Source organism: Dunckerocampus dactyliophorus, chromosome 2, assembly GCF_027744805.1.
Source record: "Dunckerocampus dactyliophorus isolate RoL2022-P2 chromosome 2, RoL_Ddac_1.1, whole genome shotgun sequence".
NCBI lineage: Eukaryota > Metazoa > Chordata > Actinopteri > Syngnathiformes > Syngnathidae > Dunckerocampus > Dunckerocampus dactyliophorus.
The window spans coordinates 22,941,624-22,956,176 of record NC_072820.1 but is presented as its reverse complement, the minus strand read 5'-3'; the positions used below and the strand labels follow the sequence as shown (position 1 = coordinate 22,956,176).

General features: G+C 41.8%; 2 protein-coding genes across 2 annotated transcripts in view; both read right to left on the bottom strand.

The window, feature by feature from the left end:
- Positions 1-3,038: 3,038 nt before the first annotated feature.
- tmem236 (transmembrane protein 236) lies at positions 3,039-8,082 on the bottom strand. Its single transcript, XM_054768293.1, has 4 exons — positions 7,829-8,082; positions 6,150-6,222; positions 4,615-4,738; positions 3,039-3,738 (listed from the first exon to the last, which is right to left on the bottom strand). The coding sequence occupies exons 1-4, from the start codon at positions 8,080-8,082 to the stop codon at positions 3,101-3,103; spliced, it is 1,089 nt and encodes a 362-aa protein (XP_054624268.1). The 3' UTR covers positions 3,039-3,100.
- A 2,375-nt stretch (positions 8,083-10,457) lies between these two features.
- LOC129177597 (collectin-12-like) overlaps positions 10,458-14,553 on the bottom strand; it is a 42,431-nt gene continuing 38,335 nt past the window's right edge. Inside the window, exons 20-23 of the mRNA XM_054768891.1 lie at positions 12,557-12,611; positions 12,302-12,455; positions 12,118-12,236; positions 10,458-11,688 (exon numbers count right to left, since the gene is read on the bottom strand). Coding sequence (XP_054624866.1) covers positions 11,451-11,688; positions 12,118-12,236; positions 12,302-12,455; positions 12,557-12,611 — 566 coding nt within the window. The 3' untranslated portion in view covers positions 10,458-11,450. The remainder of the gene's footprint in view (positions 11,689-12,117; positions 12,237-12,301; positions 12,456-12,556; positions 12,612-14,553) is intronic.

Genomic DNA, 14,553 nt, shown 5'->3' with positions numbered 1-14,553 from the left:
TCTCATCAATGTACTTGTCCATGCATGATCACAGCATGTATATAAAACGATAAAACGCTTTTTTTAGAGGGCTTCATCGTCGAAATATGTACTTCCCATGATGTGCAATGTTGGCTGGCTCATACCAATTCGTTTTCTCTCGTTAGAACGCACAGAAAAGGGAAATGTGTTCATTTTTCACATAAGGATTGTGGATGATGGTCAAAATTCCCCAAAAAGTGCAGTTTTTTTTTAAGAAGCCAAAAACGTACCACTTTCACACAGGAAGGGAAACACGTATTTCACTCTTCTGACTCCTATACCGTATTCCTTCAGCATGTACAGTAGTCCAACTTTTTGTTTCCTCTGCCTTTGGGGTGAAGAACGTTTTGTTGACATTGTGCGTTTTGTCTGGGAGAAAACTTGCAACCGTACAGAGTTCAGAGTCACACGTGGTTGCTTCTTCTGTTTCTTCCATTGCTTACAATAATGGCGGTTAGCAAGCAGCTCACACGGTTAGCTCGTTTGCTAGCCATGACCACAACAAGAGACAGCACGAAGGAGATTGATTGACAATGGTTTACAGCCAATCAGGAGGCAGAAGACAATGGGCGGTGCAGACAGATGAGAGAGACTACAGAGACACCACCGCCTGCTAAAGCACAGAACTACAACACTCAACTTCCCACAATGCAATTCTTCTTAGAGGGCCAGGCTCGGTCTGTACCAGCATTCATACGCTGTAAAAAAAAAAAAGAAAAAAAAATTGCAAAAAAATCTGCGAAACAGCGAGTCTGCGAACGCTGAACCGCGATGCAGCGAGGGACCTGTACTCAATTCACTTTAGCGAGAAAACTTGACTAAGTAAAAAGATTCGAGTTTACCACCACAAATGTGTTGCCATGAAATGCATTCCAGGTTTGGGGGAGCTAAAAAGGGTGGCGGACAGGAAGTGATGTTGGTTAGTGTGATCTCCAAGTCTTTGATTCTAATTAGTTTGGGCATGGGTTGCGGCTGCAGTAGTAGCCCATGTTAGGAATTATTGTGCCAGTCATGAGAATTTTCAATACGGCAATAAAAGCCTGTTATTTCACCGATCCAGGCTGATGGTTGTGCCGTGCACAGCGTGTTACACTGGTGTCCCAAAAGGAACTACAACCAGACGCCAGGAGCCAAAGGCTAGCGGTGCTAAAGAAGGGATGTCGTGGTCAAGGTGAAAAAGGAGGTGGAGGAGAGGATTTTTTGTTCGTGTCAGCTTTTGTGTGGCCAGGCAACTTTGGGCACCATGACGGCTGCCGAGGCAGAGCTGGATCGACATCAGTGGCAAATGATGTACACAAAGATGACGGCGCCCATGAACATAAATCCGCTCAAATTTAACGGCAAGTCTGCATGGGAGGTGTTCAAAGCTCAATCAATTGGATCTATAAACACAAAGCACTGCATTTAGCTCTTTGCCTGTCGGATGAAGCTGTTGAATATCTGCTCATGTTGAGTCATGAAGAGAGAGGGAGACTTTTGGCGGAGACTTTTGCCACACCCCAGTGACAGGCAAGAGATGCACAGCTCTCCTGGACACGGGGTCCAACGCAACGCTGGGGCAGCCTGACATCTCGGTGGGAGTTGCTGTGGAAGGTATTGTAGTGCAGCTGAGAACTGTGACCAATGCGCTGGCCCCCATGAGAGGATAGCTGCCCTTGCCCTTCAAGATAGCTGTGATGGAAGCCTGTTATGGGTGCACTGGCTCAGGCCTCTAGGGTGTCTCCATCACCGAAGTGGCCTGAGCCAGTGGCAGTCACTGGCAGAGCTACTACGGGGGCCAGCAGCGCAGAGATTTAGAAGATTTCTGCCGCTGCTGTGATGCCTGCTAGGCATAAAATAGCGAGGTTGGAGGTGCTCAGTGAAGCGTTTAAACCCGACATTACTCACCACTGACAAGGCTGGCTCTTTTCTGTTATAGCTAATGACTTTTTGCCGTTCTGTGGGAGAATCCCGTGTGATGCCGCTTCATATTCATGATGAGGTTGGTCGTATTAAACTTCCCCAGTTCTGTGCCAACACGGGAAACTTGTGCATGACAATTTTTGCAGTTAGCTGCAACGTCATTTTACTGGCAGACAGCTGACATCACCCCTCCGCCTTGCTACTTTGTTAGTGTAACCAATGAGTAATTCAGACAGAGTCCTGATAGCAGTTTACTATCAATCCAGGTTTCATTATTTGCTGGACTGAAATGCATCTCTTCTCTTTCCTCACAAACTGACACTAACAACATGAATGGAAAAAAACATTTAGATAAAACACACAAAGAAACAATATGTATATATATATATATATATATAATGATGAATGTCCCTTAAATTGCCCTGAGCACAATTTAAGATTTGCTGGCCAGCATACGAAAATAAAGAGTCTACAGAGCTTTACTGTATGTATGGGCGTTGTATGAAAGAGTGAGTGTGTGCTGAGGTGCCTGGGATGCTCCAGCAGCGGCAGGATGATGACGATGATGAGGAGGTAGATGGTGTCCTCCTCCTCCACTATGGCCAACAAGGAGAAGCAACAGACAGAGTCTGGAATCCACTGATTGTATCGGAGTGCCAATACCAGAGATTTGAGACGCAGGCCAATATAAACCGATATTATTTTTTTTGCTGATCGGAGTCACATCCGTCAAAAATGCATCATGAAGAGGAAAAAACACATATACCGTACGTCACACTGGACTATAAGTCACATTTATATAGAAAGAACAGACATTTCATGTGGAAAGGCAAGTTATTCAACTACACGATAACACACAGAAAAACTGGCTGAATAGGTGTCCGGTATTTTAACGTAACATTCAGCTACACAATAACATAAAGAACATACCTGGGAGGCTGAATAGGCTAAATGAACATAACATGCCAGCGAGTCCAACAATCAAGTTACAGATCAGCAAGTTCACTCAGCTCCCGATCTCATTCCACATCACTGAATATATCGAATTCTTCACAAGCCTATATACCTGACTGCAAGTCGCACGACCAGCCAAATTATCAAAAAAATGTGACATATAGTATTGGCCAATCATTTCAATATTTACACTTTAAGGTTCTACTCCTCCTCCGCGTCCTGATCAAAACATGCTCCGCCTCTTAAACAACTTCATCTTAGTCATGAAGATGAAGTAGAAGAAGGCCAGGCTGACCAGGGCGTTCTTCAGCAGGTACAAGATGGGCGTGACCAGTCCAAAAACCGCCATAAGGGCCACACGCAGAATGAAGAAGGGCACGTCCTGCAGGGCCACACCAGCTGAGGATAACCAGGGGCTGTGAGGGGCCAGGACCATGCGTAGGGTGGACAGGAAGGCCAGAATGAAGATGGGGTACACCCAAGGTGAGTAGAAGACCTCCGGCTTGCCGGACACTCGCACTATCTCCACGGTATCGAACCAGAACAAGAAACAATCCATAAACACCTCTGACCTCCTGTCCCTCCTCCCCAGGAAGCCCAGTGGGTGCGAGAAGTGACGTGAGGACGAGGAGGAGTACAAGTAGGCTACGCTAGACGCTCTGGAGCTGAGTGGCGTGGAGCGGCCAGCCACGTCATGCCCCCTGCGGGGGGCGACGGTCTTGTTCCCGGGCTCCGCTTGTCTCGCTGGGGCGCCATTCTGCTGGGCTTCATCAGAGGGCAGCTGGCTGGAGACGGAGCTGACTGCTTCCAGGTGGGTCAAGACTGGACCTGGCAGGTCAAAGTTCAGGTCCACGCTGTCTGCTTCTAATGACAGCAGATATACGCACTCATCATCAAACTATTGGTTGTCTTTGTCAACATTATTAACAACAAAAGAAGCTTTTTATGCCAAGTGTATTTGTTGCATCATTTGTCATTATCATTACTGATGTACTGATTGGCTGTGCAACATCACATAATTGTAACAGTCAAGGTTTTATTTTATTTCTTACTTTTGTGCCTTTAAATTGTTTTCATCATTATATTTAATAATAATAATAATAATAATTTAGCAATAATTATATAACAGTATAAATAATGTATTTTTTCTAATTATTTTCCTCTTTTCCTTTGTTAAAATTCTATTTATTAGAATGATATGTCAGTGTGGGGCCGCACGGTGGCCTTGTGGTTAGCACACAGTCACAGTCAGGAGATCGGGAAGACCTTGATTTGAATCTCCGTTGGGCATTTCTGTGTGTAGTTTGCATGTTCTCTTCTTCTGCGTGTGTGGGTTTTCTCCGGGTACTCCGGTTTCCTCCCACATTCCAAAAACATGCATGTTAGGTTAATTGGTGACTCTAAATTGTCCATAGGTACGAATGTGAGTGTGAATGGTTGTTTGTCTATATGTGCCCTGCAATTGGCTGGCGACCAGTCCAGGGTGTACCCAGCATACCCCCGCGACCCTAATGAGGATAAGCGGCATAAAGAATGGATGGATGGATATGTCAGTGTAAAGAACTTATTTTTCATTAGCTTTCATGATCATGATCTACTTGCTGATTGGCTGGGAGAAATCACATGATGGCAAATAACAATTATTGACTGTAGCCATTTCACAATTACCCAATCATTTGGACTGCGCTATATTGACATGATATTAGAATCATAATGAAGTGCATGATAATATATGACCTTGTCCGAGCAGCCTGCAGGGTCGTATCCTTTCCACCAGGTCCACACAGATGAGGGAGAACATCACCAAGGAGACGGGCAGCTCATCAAAGTGATCGAGTCTCATGCCCGAGTTGACTTGTACCTGAGATTCAAGAGGAAAGAGAGGTATTTATTATTAGAAATTATGTTTTTAAGCTATGGGTGTGCAAAGTGCAGTCCGGGGGCCATCTGCAGACCACGGCTATTTTTTTATTGGCCCATTCTAAAAATATAATTTAACAAGAAAAAAAAAAGACAGAATTTTATGACAATAACATCATTTTAGTCGCATAAATCTGAAATATTAAAGAAAATCGATGTTTTTTGAAGTCATAATATTATGGGGAAACAAACAAAACAAACATTTCTGGAAAGCTTGCTTGTGGAAAAAGTAATGAGAATAAAGTCAAAATGTTATGACAATAAAGACATGATTACCAGAATAAAATTCATAAGAACTAGGCGGAATTAAAAAAACAAACAAACAAACAAACCCAAAAAAACAGCAGAAGTGGAAAAAACAACTGTAATTGTGCAATAATAAAGATAATAAGAATAACAACAATACTAACAGAAAAAAGTTGTACTCTAACGAGGAAAAAAGTTGCAATTTTATAAGTAAAAACTTGTAATATTATGAGGAAAAATAATAGTAGTAGCATACAATTGAAATTGTAAAAAAATATATAATTTTTTTAAGTCATAAAATATGAGACACAGACAAAACACAATAAAGTTGTAATTTTTAGAAATGTAGGCTGGGGATAGTTATAATATTATAATATTATATTATAATATTATATATAATATTATTATAATATTATAATATTATGGGAATAAAGCCTATATTGTATGGGAATAAAATCATAATAACTATGAGAAGAAAATTTACAAAAATTATTTAAGAAGAAAGAAAATAAAAAAAAAACAGCAAAATGGGAAAAAAGAGAAAATTGAGAAGCTCATACAAATAATAGGGTTTTTCACCTATACCACAAAGCTGAGATGCGTTTTTTTTCTTGAAACATAAATAACTTCTTGGCATATCTACACGTCTCTTTACAAAATAGCACAGTGGCCCTTGCATACTTTCTTTTTCAGTGTGTGGCCCTCGCTGGAAAAAGTTCGGACACCCCTGCTTTAAGCAGTGGAGGCCAAATGCAGTGCAGCCCAGTACTGCACTCCATGGAAAGCTGAGCTCCATCCGTACGCACCTCCAGGCAGCATGAAAGAATAAATATGAATGTAATATGAACTGATGAAGGAAATGTACATGTACCTACATGTAAGATGTGTGAATGACAACAAGTGTGTATGTGCTAAAGTTAATGGACAACATGTCACATGACTTGGTTACTGAATACCTCGCGCAGTCTTGTGACAACTGACTTTCACTTCAAAACGTGACTAAAGTCCTTCTTCCAATGTAAGAAGTGTTAAAGAAGTAGTGACAACTTGTGATGCGGCCAGTGAATCAGCTGTCAAACGTGGACCACTTAAACGGTAAACGTTACCTGTGAGCTGGCTATTAAAATAGCGAAGCACGGTAGTGTGCACAAGATGACATACGCCAGCGCTGTTGGTCTCCTGGTGGACACAAAAATGAAATTGTCAATTCTGTTGTATTTTTTTTTTTAAACATTACCATAGATGAGCTTATAATTACTAATAACTACAGTCGTCCTTTGCCAATTAGTGCTTCAAATTGCGTAGCTTGACTTGTGATTTTTCAAAAATATATGAATAAATCATCCTGTTTTGTGGTTGAATTAGTAAAAGCAAATTTGATGAATATTTTGCCTAAATTAAGCATTTTCAAGCATAAAAATTGATAAATGAAATAAAATACAATATAAGGCATTCAGAAGATGCATTCAAAGATGTTGGGATGACATGTAGTATTCTACAGTGGTCACTAGGTGTCAGTAATGTTACTGTAATGTTTGGTGAGAGACACAAGCACCAGAGTCGATCGCCGGAACAACAGGCTTATATTGCAAATTTGAATTATCTCACAACGGGCACAATAATCCCTAACACAAGCTACTGTTGCAGACGTAACCCACACCAAGCTAAAACTCGACTCTGAACTCTCGACGTCACTTCCTGTCTGTGCCATCTGAACACATTTAAAGCAACACACATGAGTACAAATCTTATTTACAGTATGTCTTCAATGTCTTATTTTCTCTGATTGGGTAATACGAGTGTAAAGGTGACTATATGGGTGATATGCCATGTCTAGAGGGCTCTACTAATGTTAAAAAGTGTATTTAGAAGGTTGTAAACAGGGATTCTAGGCTCTGCTATGAAAATATTCCATTTATAAAAAAGGAATCCTACTTTGCAGAAATTCACTTATCACGGTTGGGTCACACAGTATATACACACACACATTTAATGTTATAAGGCCAGGAACCATATTTGGTAAACATTTGTTTACATTTCTGACACCACAAGCTCACTATCTATGCCGCTTATCCTCGCTAGGGCCGCGGGGAGTCGCCAGCCAATGGCACACACATAGACAAACAACCATTCACACTCACATTCATACCTATGGACAATTTAGAGTCACCAATTAACCTAACATGCATGTTTTTGGAATGTGGGAGGAAACCGGAGTACCCGGAGAAAACCCACACACGCACGGGGAGAACATGCAAACTCCACACAGAAATGCCCGGCGGACATTCGAACCCCATCTCCAGGACTGTGTGGCCTGTGTGCTAACCACTAGACCACCATGCAGCCCACAACAAACCATTATAACATGTACTTTGTATTTTTATTTTTCAAAAATGTACATATATGACACGTTCTCTGAACCAGCTGTGGAATTTAAAGTTGATATGCACTCAAAACACGCTTCTTTTTTGCAGTCTTCAATAACCGCCACATCATAATAAACATGTAAATAAAGATAACTGTACAATGTTAAGCTCATTAAAAATAGTGGCAAATATATCCTCACACTCACCGAAATATATGTCAGTGGTAACATTCGTGATGATTTGTACACCACATGATTTATACATAATCCATAATTAATTTAATAAGGTTTTATTTACGTGGAGTCATAACTAATAGCCTAGTAATTATCTTTTTTCTTTTGTAAAATACATTTCTTAGAAAGTTGTGTGTGTGCTGATAGAAGTACTAACTGCTGTGTCGTCATTTCTTGCGTCCTCACCAGTGTGTGATTTTGTCCGTCAGTCTCCTCCTCTTCAGGATTTGGTACTTGAGGGGCACCCACACAAGCAAGGTCGCAGAGGTCACATAGGCGACCGAGACAGCCACCACCAGCCAGTAGGCCGTGCTGTCGCAGCCTTCCACGTTGCTTATGAGGCGGGCGAACCTCTCCATGATAACGAGCACGGTGGCACAAAGGCCCGTGAACTGCAGCAGCTCGTAGACGGCCAGCTTCAGCGTCTTCCCTGAGGCCATGACGACTGGAGGAGGAGGAAGTGATGGAGGTGATTCTCTCAGCTTGGAGGTCTGACACTCATCGCCCATTCAAGGATCGGGTTAGTGGACTCTGACACTCACACTGCTTACTCTGCATGCAGCAATTCCTGCAATTCTATTGCTTTATGGTTGGACACGCTCACTTTTTATGAGCTCACAAAGACTTCTCTCATCCCATCAGTTCAAAATCTGCATCGAAACAAGCACAAAAACATTTATTCCCTGCAAAGACTTTCAGTCTAAAAAAATGGACATTTCAGATGTTAAATGTCCTTCATGGATTTTTTACACGTAAATGTCGCCATCTAGTGGTAGCTCCGACAACTGCAACTCTAGTGAGAACGCTGTCAAATTACTTCGACTTTTAAAAGCAAATGTTTATCATTATTATCTTTATTTGAATGTAATTCTTCTGTATGGATACAATTTCATTGTTAAATATATTTGTATCATGAAGTTTAAATATCTTTTATAAATTTAATCCATTATATTTTTTTATTTTTACATACACATATACATTTTTCCAAACTGAAAAAAAGTATATTTAAAAAAAAAATTGAAAATAAAACCCCACTGAATACATTCGTATACGTATTTACACGGTATGTTTATGTACTTTAAATAATAAATGTATTTTTTAAATAAGCGTTAATCTACATCTACTAATTTTAAATGACAAACTAAGACCCCACCAAATATATTTTTATACTTATGTATTTCTACTGTATGTCATTTAAAAAAATAAATTCAATACATGTAAAACATTCCGTCAAATTTGACTTTTTTCAACCTATTTTAGAATATAATGTTGAAAACAAGCATCACATGACTGGACGTGTATTCATCAAAGAGTATGACAATTCCTATGATGATTATGATGCTAAAATGCGTGCCTTTCAAATCCTTGATACAGTTTGATACCCTATGTGACACCTACATGACACACCTACAACATGCATTATGTGATGCTAGGTGGTTGTACCGTGTAGACAACGGAAACTAGTACGCGAGTGTCATTGGAACAGGAGAGAAACCCGGAGGGACCATTGGTACGTAACATCTATTGTTGTTCCTCGGATACAACTGTGGTTAGTCGTGAGTAGGAATTTGATGCTATTTGTATTTAATTCAAAGGTTATCAACCTAACCTGACAAGCTCCTGGAAATAGTTGAAGTGCGAAATAAAATGTACTGGAGTTGAGTTGATAAAGTGTCCTCGACGACCTTGTCGGCCTTTTAAAGATTCAAGAGTTTGAACAGCACAACAGGTAGTTATACTACGCAATGAAATTCTTATTCTGTTAATTCTCCCTAAAAAAAAGAAAACACAAGAAAATGAATAAGAACAGAAGAAACATTAATACCAATAAATATTTTAAATAAAGGGCTATGAGTGTGTGCGTGTGTTGCGTGCGGCGTGTGTGAGTGCTTCGTTGAGAAGCCTGATGGCCTGTGGGTAAAAGCTGTTCGCCATCCCTGTGGTCCTCAAACTCCTGTAGCGTCTGCCTGACGGTAGGAGTGTGAATAATGAGTGTTGTGGATGTGTGCTGTCCTTGATGAGGTTGTGTGTTCTTCGTAGGACTCTAGTTTTATAAATGTCTTGCAGTGAGGGGAGGGCTGCCCCAACAATGTTCTGTGAGGTCTTGATCACCCGCTGGAGTGCCTTCCTATCACGTGTTGTACAGTTACCGTACCAAACAGTGATGGAGGCGGTAAGGACACTTTCGATAGTGCATCTGTAGAAGCAACTCAGGATTGTGGTGGGCATGCCAAATTTCCTCAGTCTTCTCAGGAAGTACAGTCTCCTTTGGGACTTCTTCAGAATTTGTTGGGTGTTGTGAGACCAGGTGAGGTCCACGCTGATGTGTGTGCCAAGAAACGAAGGTTTTCACCCTCTCCACCTCAGTCTCATCAATAAACAGGGGTCTATCCCTTGTTCTTGGGTCGATGATCATCTCTTTAGTCTTATCTGTATTGAGAAGGAGATTGTTATCACGACACCAAGCTATGAGGTCCGCCACCTCTCTTCTGTATGATGTTTCAACACCACCAGTGATCAGTCCGATGACTGTAGTGTCATCCGCAAATTTAATGATGCTGGTGTTGTTCTGGGAGGCCACGCAATCGTAGGCGATGAGCGTGTAGAGGAGCGGACTCAGCACACACCCCTGTGGGGTCCCAAAGTGCAGGCTTTCTTATGTCCAAAAGAACTGGTCAGCATTTATACAATTTAAGTTATATTCATAAATAAAATACATTTAAAACACAAGATTCATGAAATTTAAATTAAAAAAAATAAAGTTAATACAGTTCATGTTAAAACATTAGCTACTTAAATCAACGTTAAAAATAGTACGTTTTAAGTTGACAAAATAAGAGCCCAGCTGTGGACAGTTGACCTGTTTTACTTTTATTGTGAATACCAATTGATGATGAATCATGGTTAAAAGAAAGCATTACAAAGAGCAGGGTACACCTTTGAGAATCATGTAGTCAGCACCTTCCCTTGGGCCTTCAGTCCAACACCCCACGTCGCCAATTTGTTAGCCTTGAAAGAAACTTGCACAAACCAAACCAAGGAATGAAACGAAACTGATTTCAAATCATGTTAACGCAGCAAAAAGAAACTGTAGTCTTTCATGTAGTGTCCACTGGTGGAAGCTAACGACAAAGTGGTGTTGGATACACAGGAAGTGACAAAATGTGTCTTTAGAAGATGTTTAGTCAGACCAGGGCAGCTTTGAAATGCACAAGGGAGCTTTCATTTGGGGGTTGACCCTACAGTACCGACGAGCACGGAGAAAAAAGATGTACAACTGGCATCGTCCTCCGGAATACTTACACCCTGCCCTGCTTGTTTGTTTGTTTCAAACAGCAGAACAATTAAGACATACATTAAAATAATCTACAAAACATGAGATGCTTTTTGTTCTGGTTTGGCTCTTGTTGCCATGGTGTGCTCTTGCCCCCGTGAGGTCATCAGGTGGCCTTTATTACGACACACACAAGAGTCATGTGCATGCTTTGCATCCCAAAACAACAAAAAGTGGCGTCAGTTTTCAGTACTTCAACAAAAACAAAAGTTGTCTGCAGAATGTAGCGGACGTTCATTGGAGGTCCTTAAAGCAAGTAAGTCAATGCCACCCTTGTTTGACGTGGTTACACAGTAGTGAGGACAAAGCTGTTGCACGTTGGGAGTGTGTGCACACTGAGCTCATTTATACTTGACATGTTGCTCAACAACACAACAAAAAAGTGCAACTAAGTAAGGACTATTATTCCTTTTATGTTAGAGGCTGTAAAAAACAAAAAAAGAAATGTATGAGGTTGCAGTACTACTGTGTGTCCTATAGCAAGGCCTTCTCCGAGTAGGGGACCTGCGGGGGCGGGGGCTCTGCAGACGTCATCACACTCTGGCCAGAGGGGGCGCTGTAGCTGGGCGCCTGTGTCATGGAGGGTGGGTTCGTCGCATGGTGAGGGCCGGCCGTGCCACCCTGGTAAGTGTGAGCGTCTGCAGGGGCCATGCTGCCTGGGGCCGCGGGGGCAGTGTAGACGGGTGGCTGACCCATGAACATGTGTACATCGCTGCCATAAAGAACACCACAAATATATACATTACTAATATAAATGTACAGCCAATGCTAACGTATAATGCTAGCTAAGCTATATATTACCAATATAAACATACAACTAATGCTAATGTATAACTCTAGCTAAGCTACTTGACATAAGCAGACTGGTCACATCATTAGGTGCACCTGCACAATTTACTAACAGCATCAAAACAGTCAACTAGAAATGCATGGTTTGAGATGATGGCACTGTCCATCGTTAAGTTTAGTTGCTCTACCTAGTGGGCAAGAGTGAATTAGTTTGTTTCCTGTGAGACCAAGTATAAGCGAATGTAAATAAATGAATAAAAGTGAGCTTGCAGGTTTATAATGTTCATGTTTAGCTGAGGTATCTTGCCTTTGTCCATAGTGTATGTTGTTTGAGAGGAAGAAATGTTGTTACCTGGGGGCAGGTTGGCCAGGTATTGGGGTTCCAGCTTGCATCTGCTCCATGGAGATGCTGTAGCCTTGCACCGCGCTACCGCTCAATGCGTAAGAGCCCGATGCAGGACCAGGATACACCTGTGGTGTAACACCATGTACCATTTTTTAACAATTACAACGAATGTGCAATGTTAGCGAGCTACCTGCTGTGCCGAGGCGGGTGGCTGCGGCATGTAGTACTGCTGGCTCTGCAGCTTGGCGTACATGGCATAGACGGGGTCTTCGTTCATCAGCTTGGCGTACAACGACAGAGCTTCCATCACCTTCACGTTGAGCTCAGACAGCTCAGAGTGTTTCCTGTTGACAACATGTAGCGCACACAAACAATGACAATTCTGTGTGTGTGTGTGTGTGTGTGTGTGTGTGTGTGTGTGTGTGTGTTTGAGAGCAGGAAGTACCTGTCTATGTCCTCTAGTTTCTGGTCAATGAGGGGTCCCATTTGATTGCAGGCACCTGGTGCAGGAAAACACTGTACTTTACTCCTGTACTTTATTACTATATTTATCCCCTTCCTGTATTTGAGCATTACATTTATCTACTTGTTGTGTTTTATGTTTATATACACTATGTGTTTCATAATTATTCACTTCCTGTATTTTGTTATATTTATCCACCATTATATTGCATCCACATCCTGTATTTTATCATGTATCCACTTCCTTAACGTAATATTTACAGTGGGGCAAAAAAGTATTTAGTCAGCCACCAATTGCGCACGTTCTCACACTAAAAAGATGAGAGGTCTCCAATTTCCATCATTGTTATACCTCAACTACGAGAGACAAAATGAGAATAAAAAATCCAGAAAAACACATTGATTTTTAAATAATTTATTTGCCAATTATGGTGGAAAATATGTATTTGGTCAATAAGAAAAGTTCAGCTCAACACTTTGTTATATACCCTTTGTTGGCAAAGACAGAGGTCAAACGTTTTCTGTAAGTCTTCACAAGGTTTTCAGTGTTGCTGGTATTTTGGCCCATTCCTCCATGCAGATCTCCTCTAGAGCAGTGATGCTTTGGGGCTGTCGCTGGCAACACAGACTTTCAACTCCCTCCAAAGATTTTCTACAAGGTTGAGATCTGGAGCCTCCAGGCCACTCCAGGACCTTGAAATGCTTCTTACGAAGCCACTCCTTCGTTGCCCGGGCGGTGTGTTTGGGATCATTATCATGCTGAAAGACCCAGCCACGTTTCATCTTCAATGTCACTGCTGATGGAATGATGAGATGACTGACTCGTCCACACCGTGCTGCCGTCCTGCTGCCCGGTTCCCAAACTCTTCTGCATACGGGCGTTGTCCTAGCGGTGCACCGCTGAAGCCGGCGTTGCCTTAGCCGTGATTTAATGGTAGCGAATGTTGGTTTAGCGGTTACGCGAGCGGTGATAGAGTGGCGTTCTGCGCATGCGGCTCAGTTATCCATGTATTGTACATAACACAGCATTGCTTCAGTGTGAATTTGAATAAACTCCAACGTTGTATTGTATTTTACATTGGAAGCTTAGGTTAGCTTCAGTGTATACAGAGATCGTTTCACTGTGTGAAAATACAGACAGCCGTCAGATAAGTTAGTTGCATACACAAGCATTTTCAGCAACTGTACAGCAGAGGGCGGTAAAGTCAAAGCAACTGTCTGACCCACAAACGGCTATTCTAAAATGGTCTTGTAGTCAATTTCTGCATTTGGTCACAGACCTGTCATCGTGTATATACCGCACCCCGATTTTTTGCTTCTTACCAGTGGAAAAAAGTGTGGTTTATACACGGTGCTTTACGGTAGCCAACAGAGAATAACGTATCAAATCGTTTTTAAGGGACGAAGGTTGCATTACTTGAAGGAATGGGAGAATCTCCCCGCTTTTTAATTTAAAATATAGATGTTCTGCGAGCCTCTTCATCTGCTTTGTACACTATGTACGCTGTGTGAATGTAGTCTGCTACGTACGAGATGTGAGTGGTAAGATGGTGTCTCTGTGGCTTCAGCTGCTTGCACAGGCGCGTGCGACGTATGGTCTATCCAGATTTATTAGTACAGATCAGTGGTCCCTCTGTGTGGTTCTGGGATTTTTGCTCACCGTTCTCGTGATCATTTTGACCCCAGATCGAGGGAGATTATCAGTGGTCTTGTATGTCCTCCACTTTCTAATAATAGTTGACTTCTTCACACCAAAATGATTACCTATTGCAGATTCAGTCGTCCCAGCCTGGTGCAGGTCTACAATTTTGTTTCTGGTGTCCTTTGACATCTCTTTGGTCTTGGTCATAGTGGAGTTTGGAAGTCTGACTGTTTGAGGTTGTGGACAGGTGTCTTTTATACTGATGAGTTCAAATATGTGCCATTAATACAGGTAACGAGTGGAGGACAGAGAAACCTCTTGAAGTAGTTACAGATCGG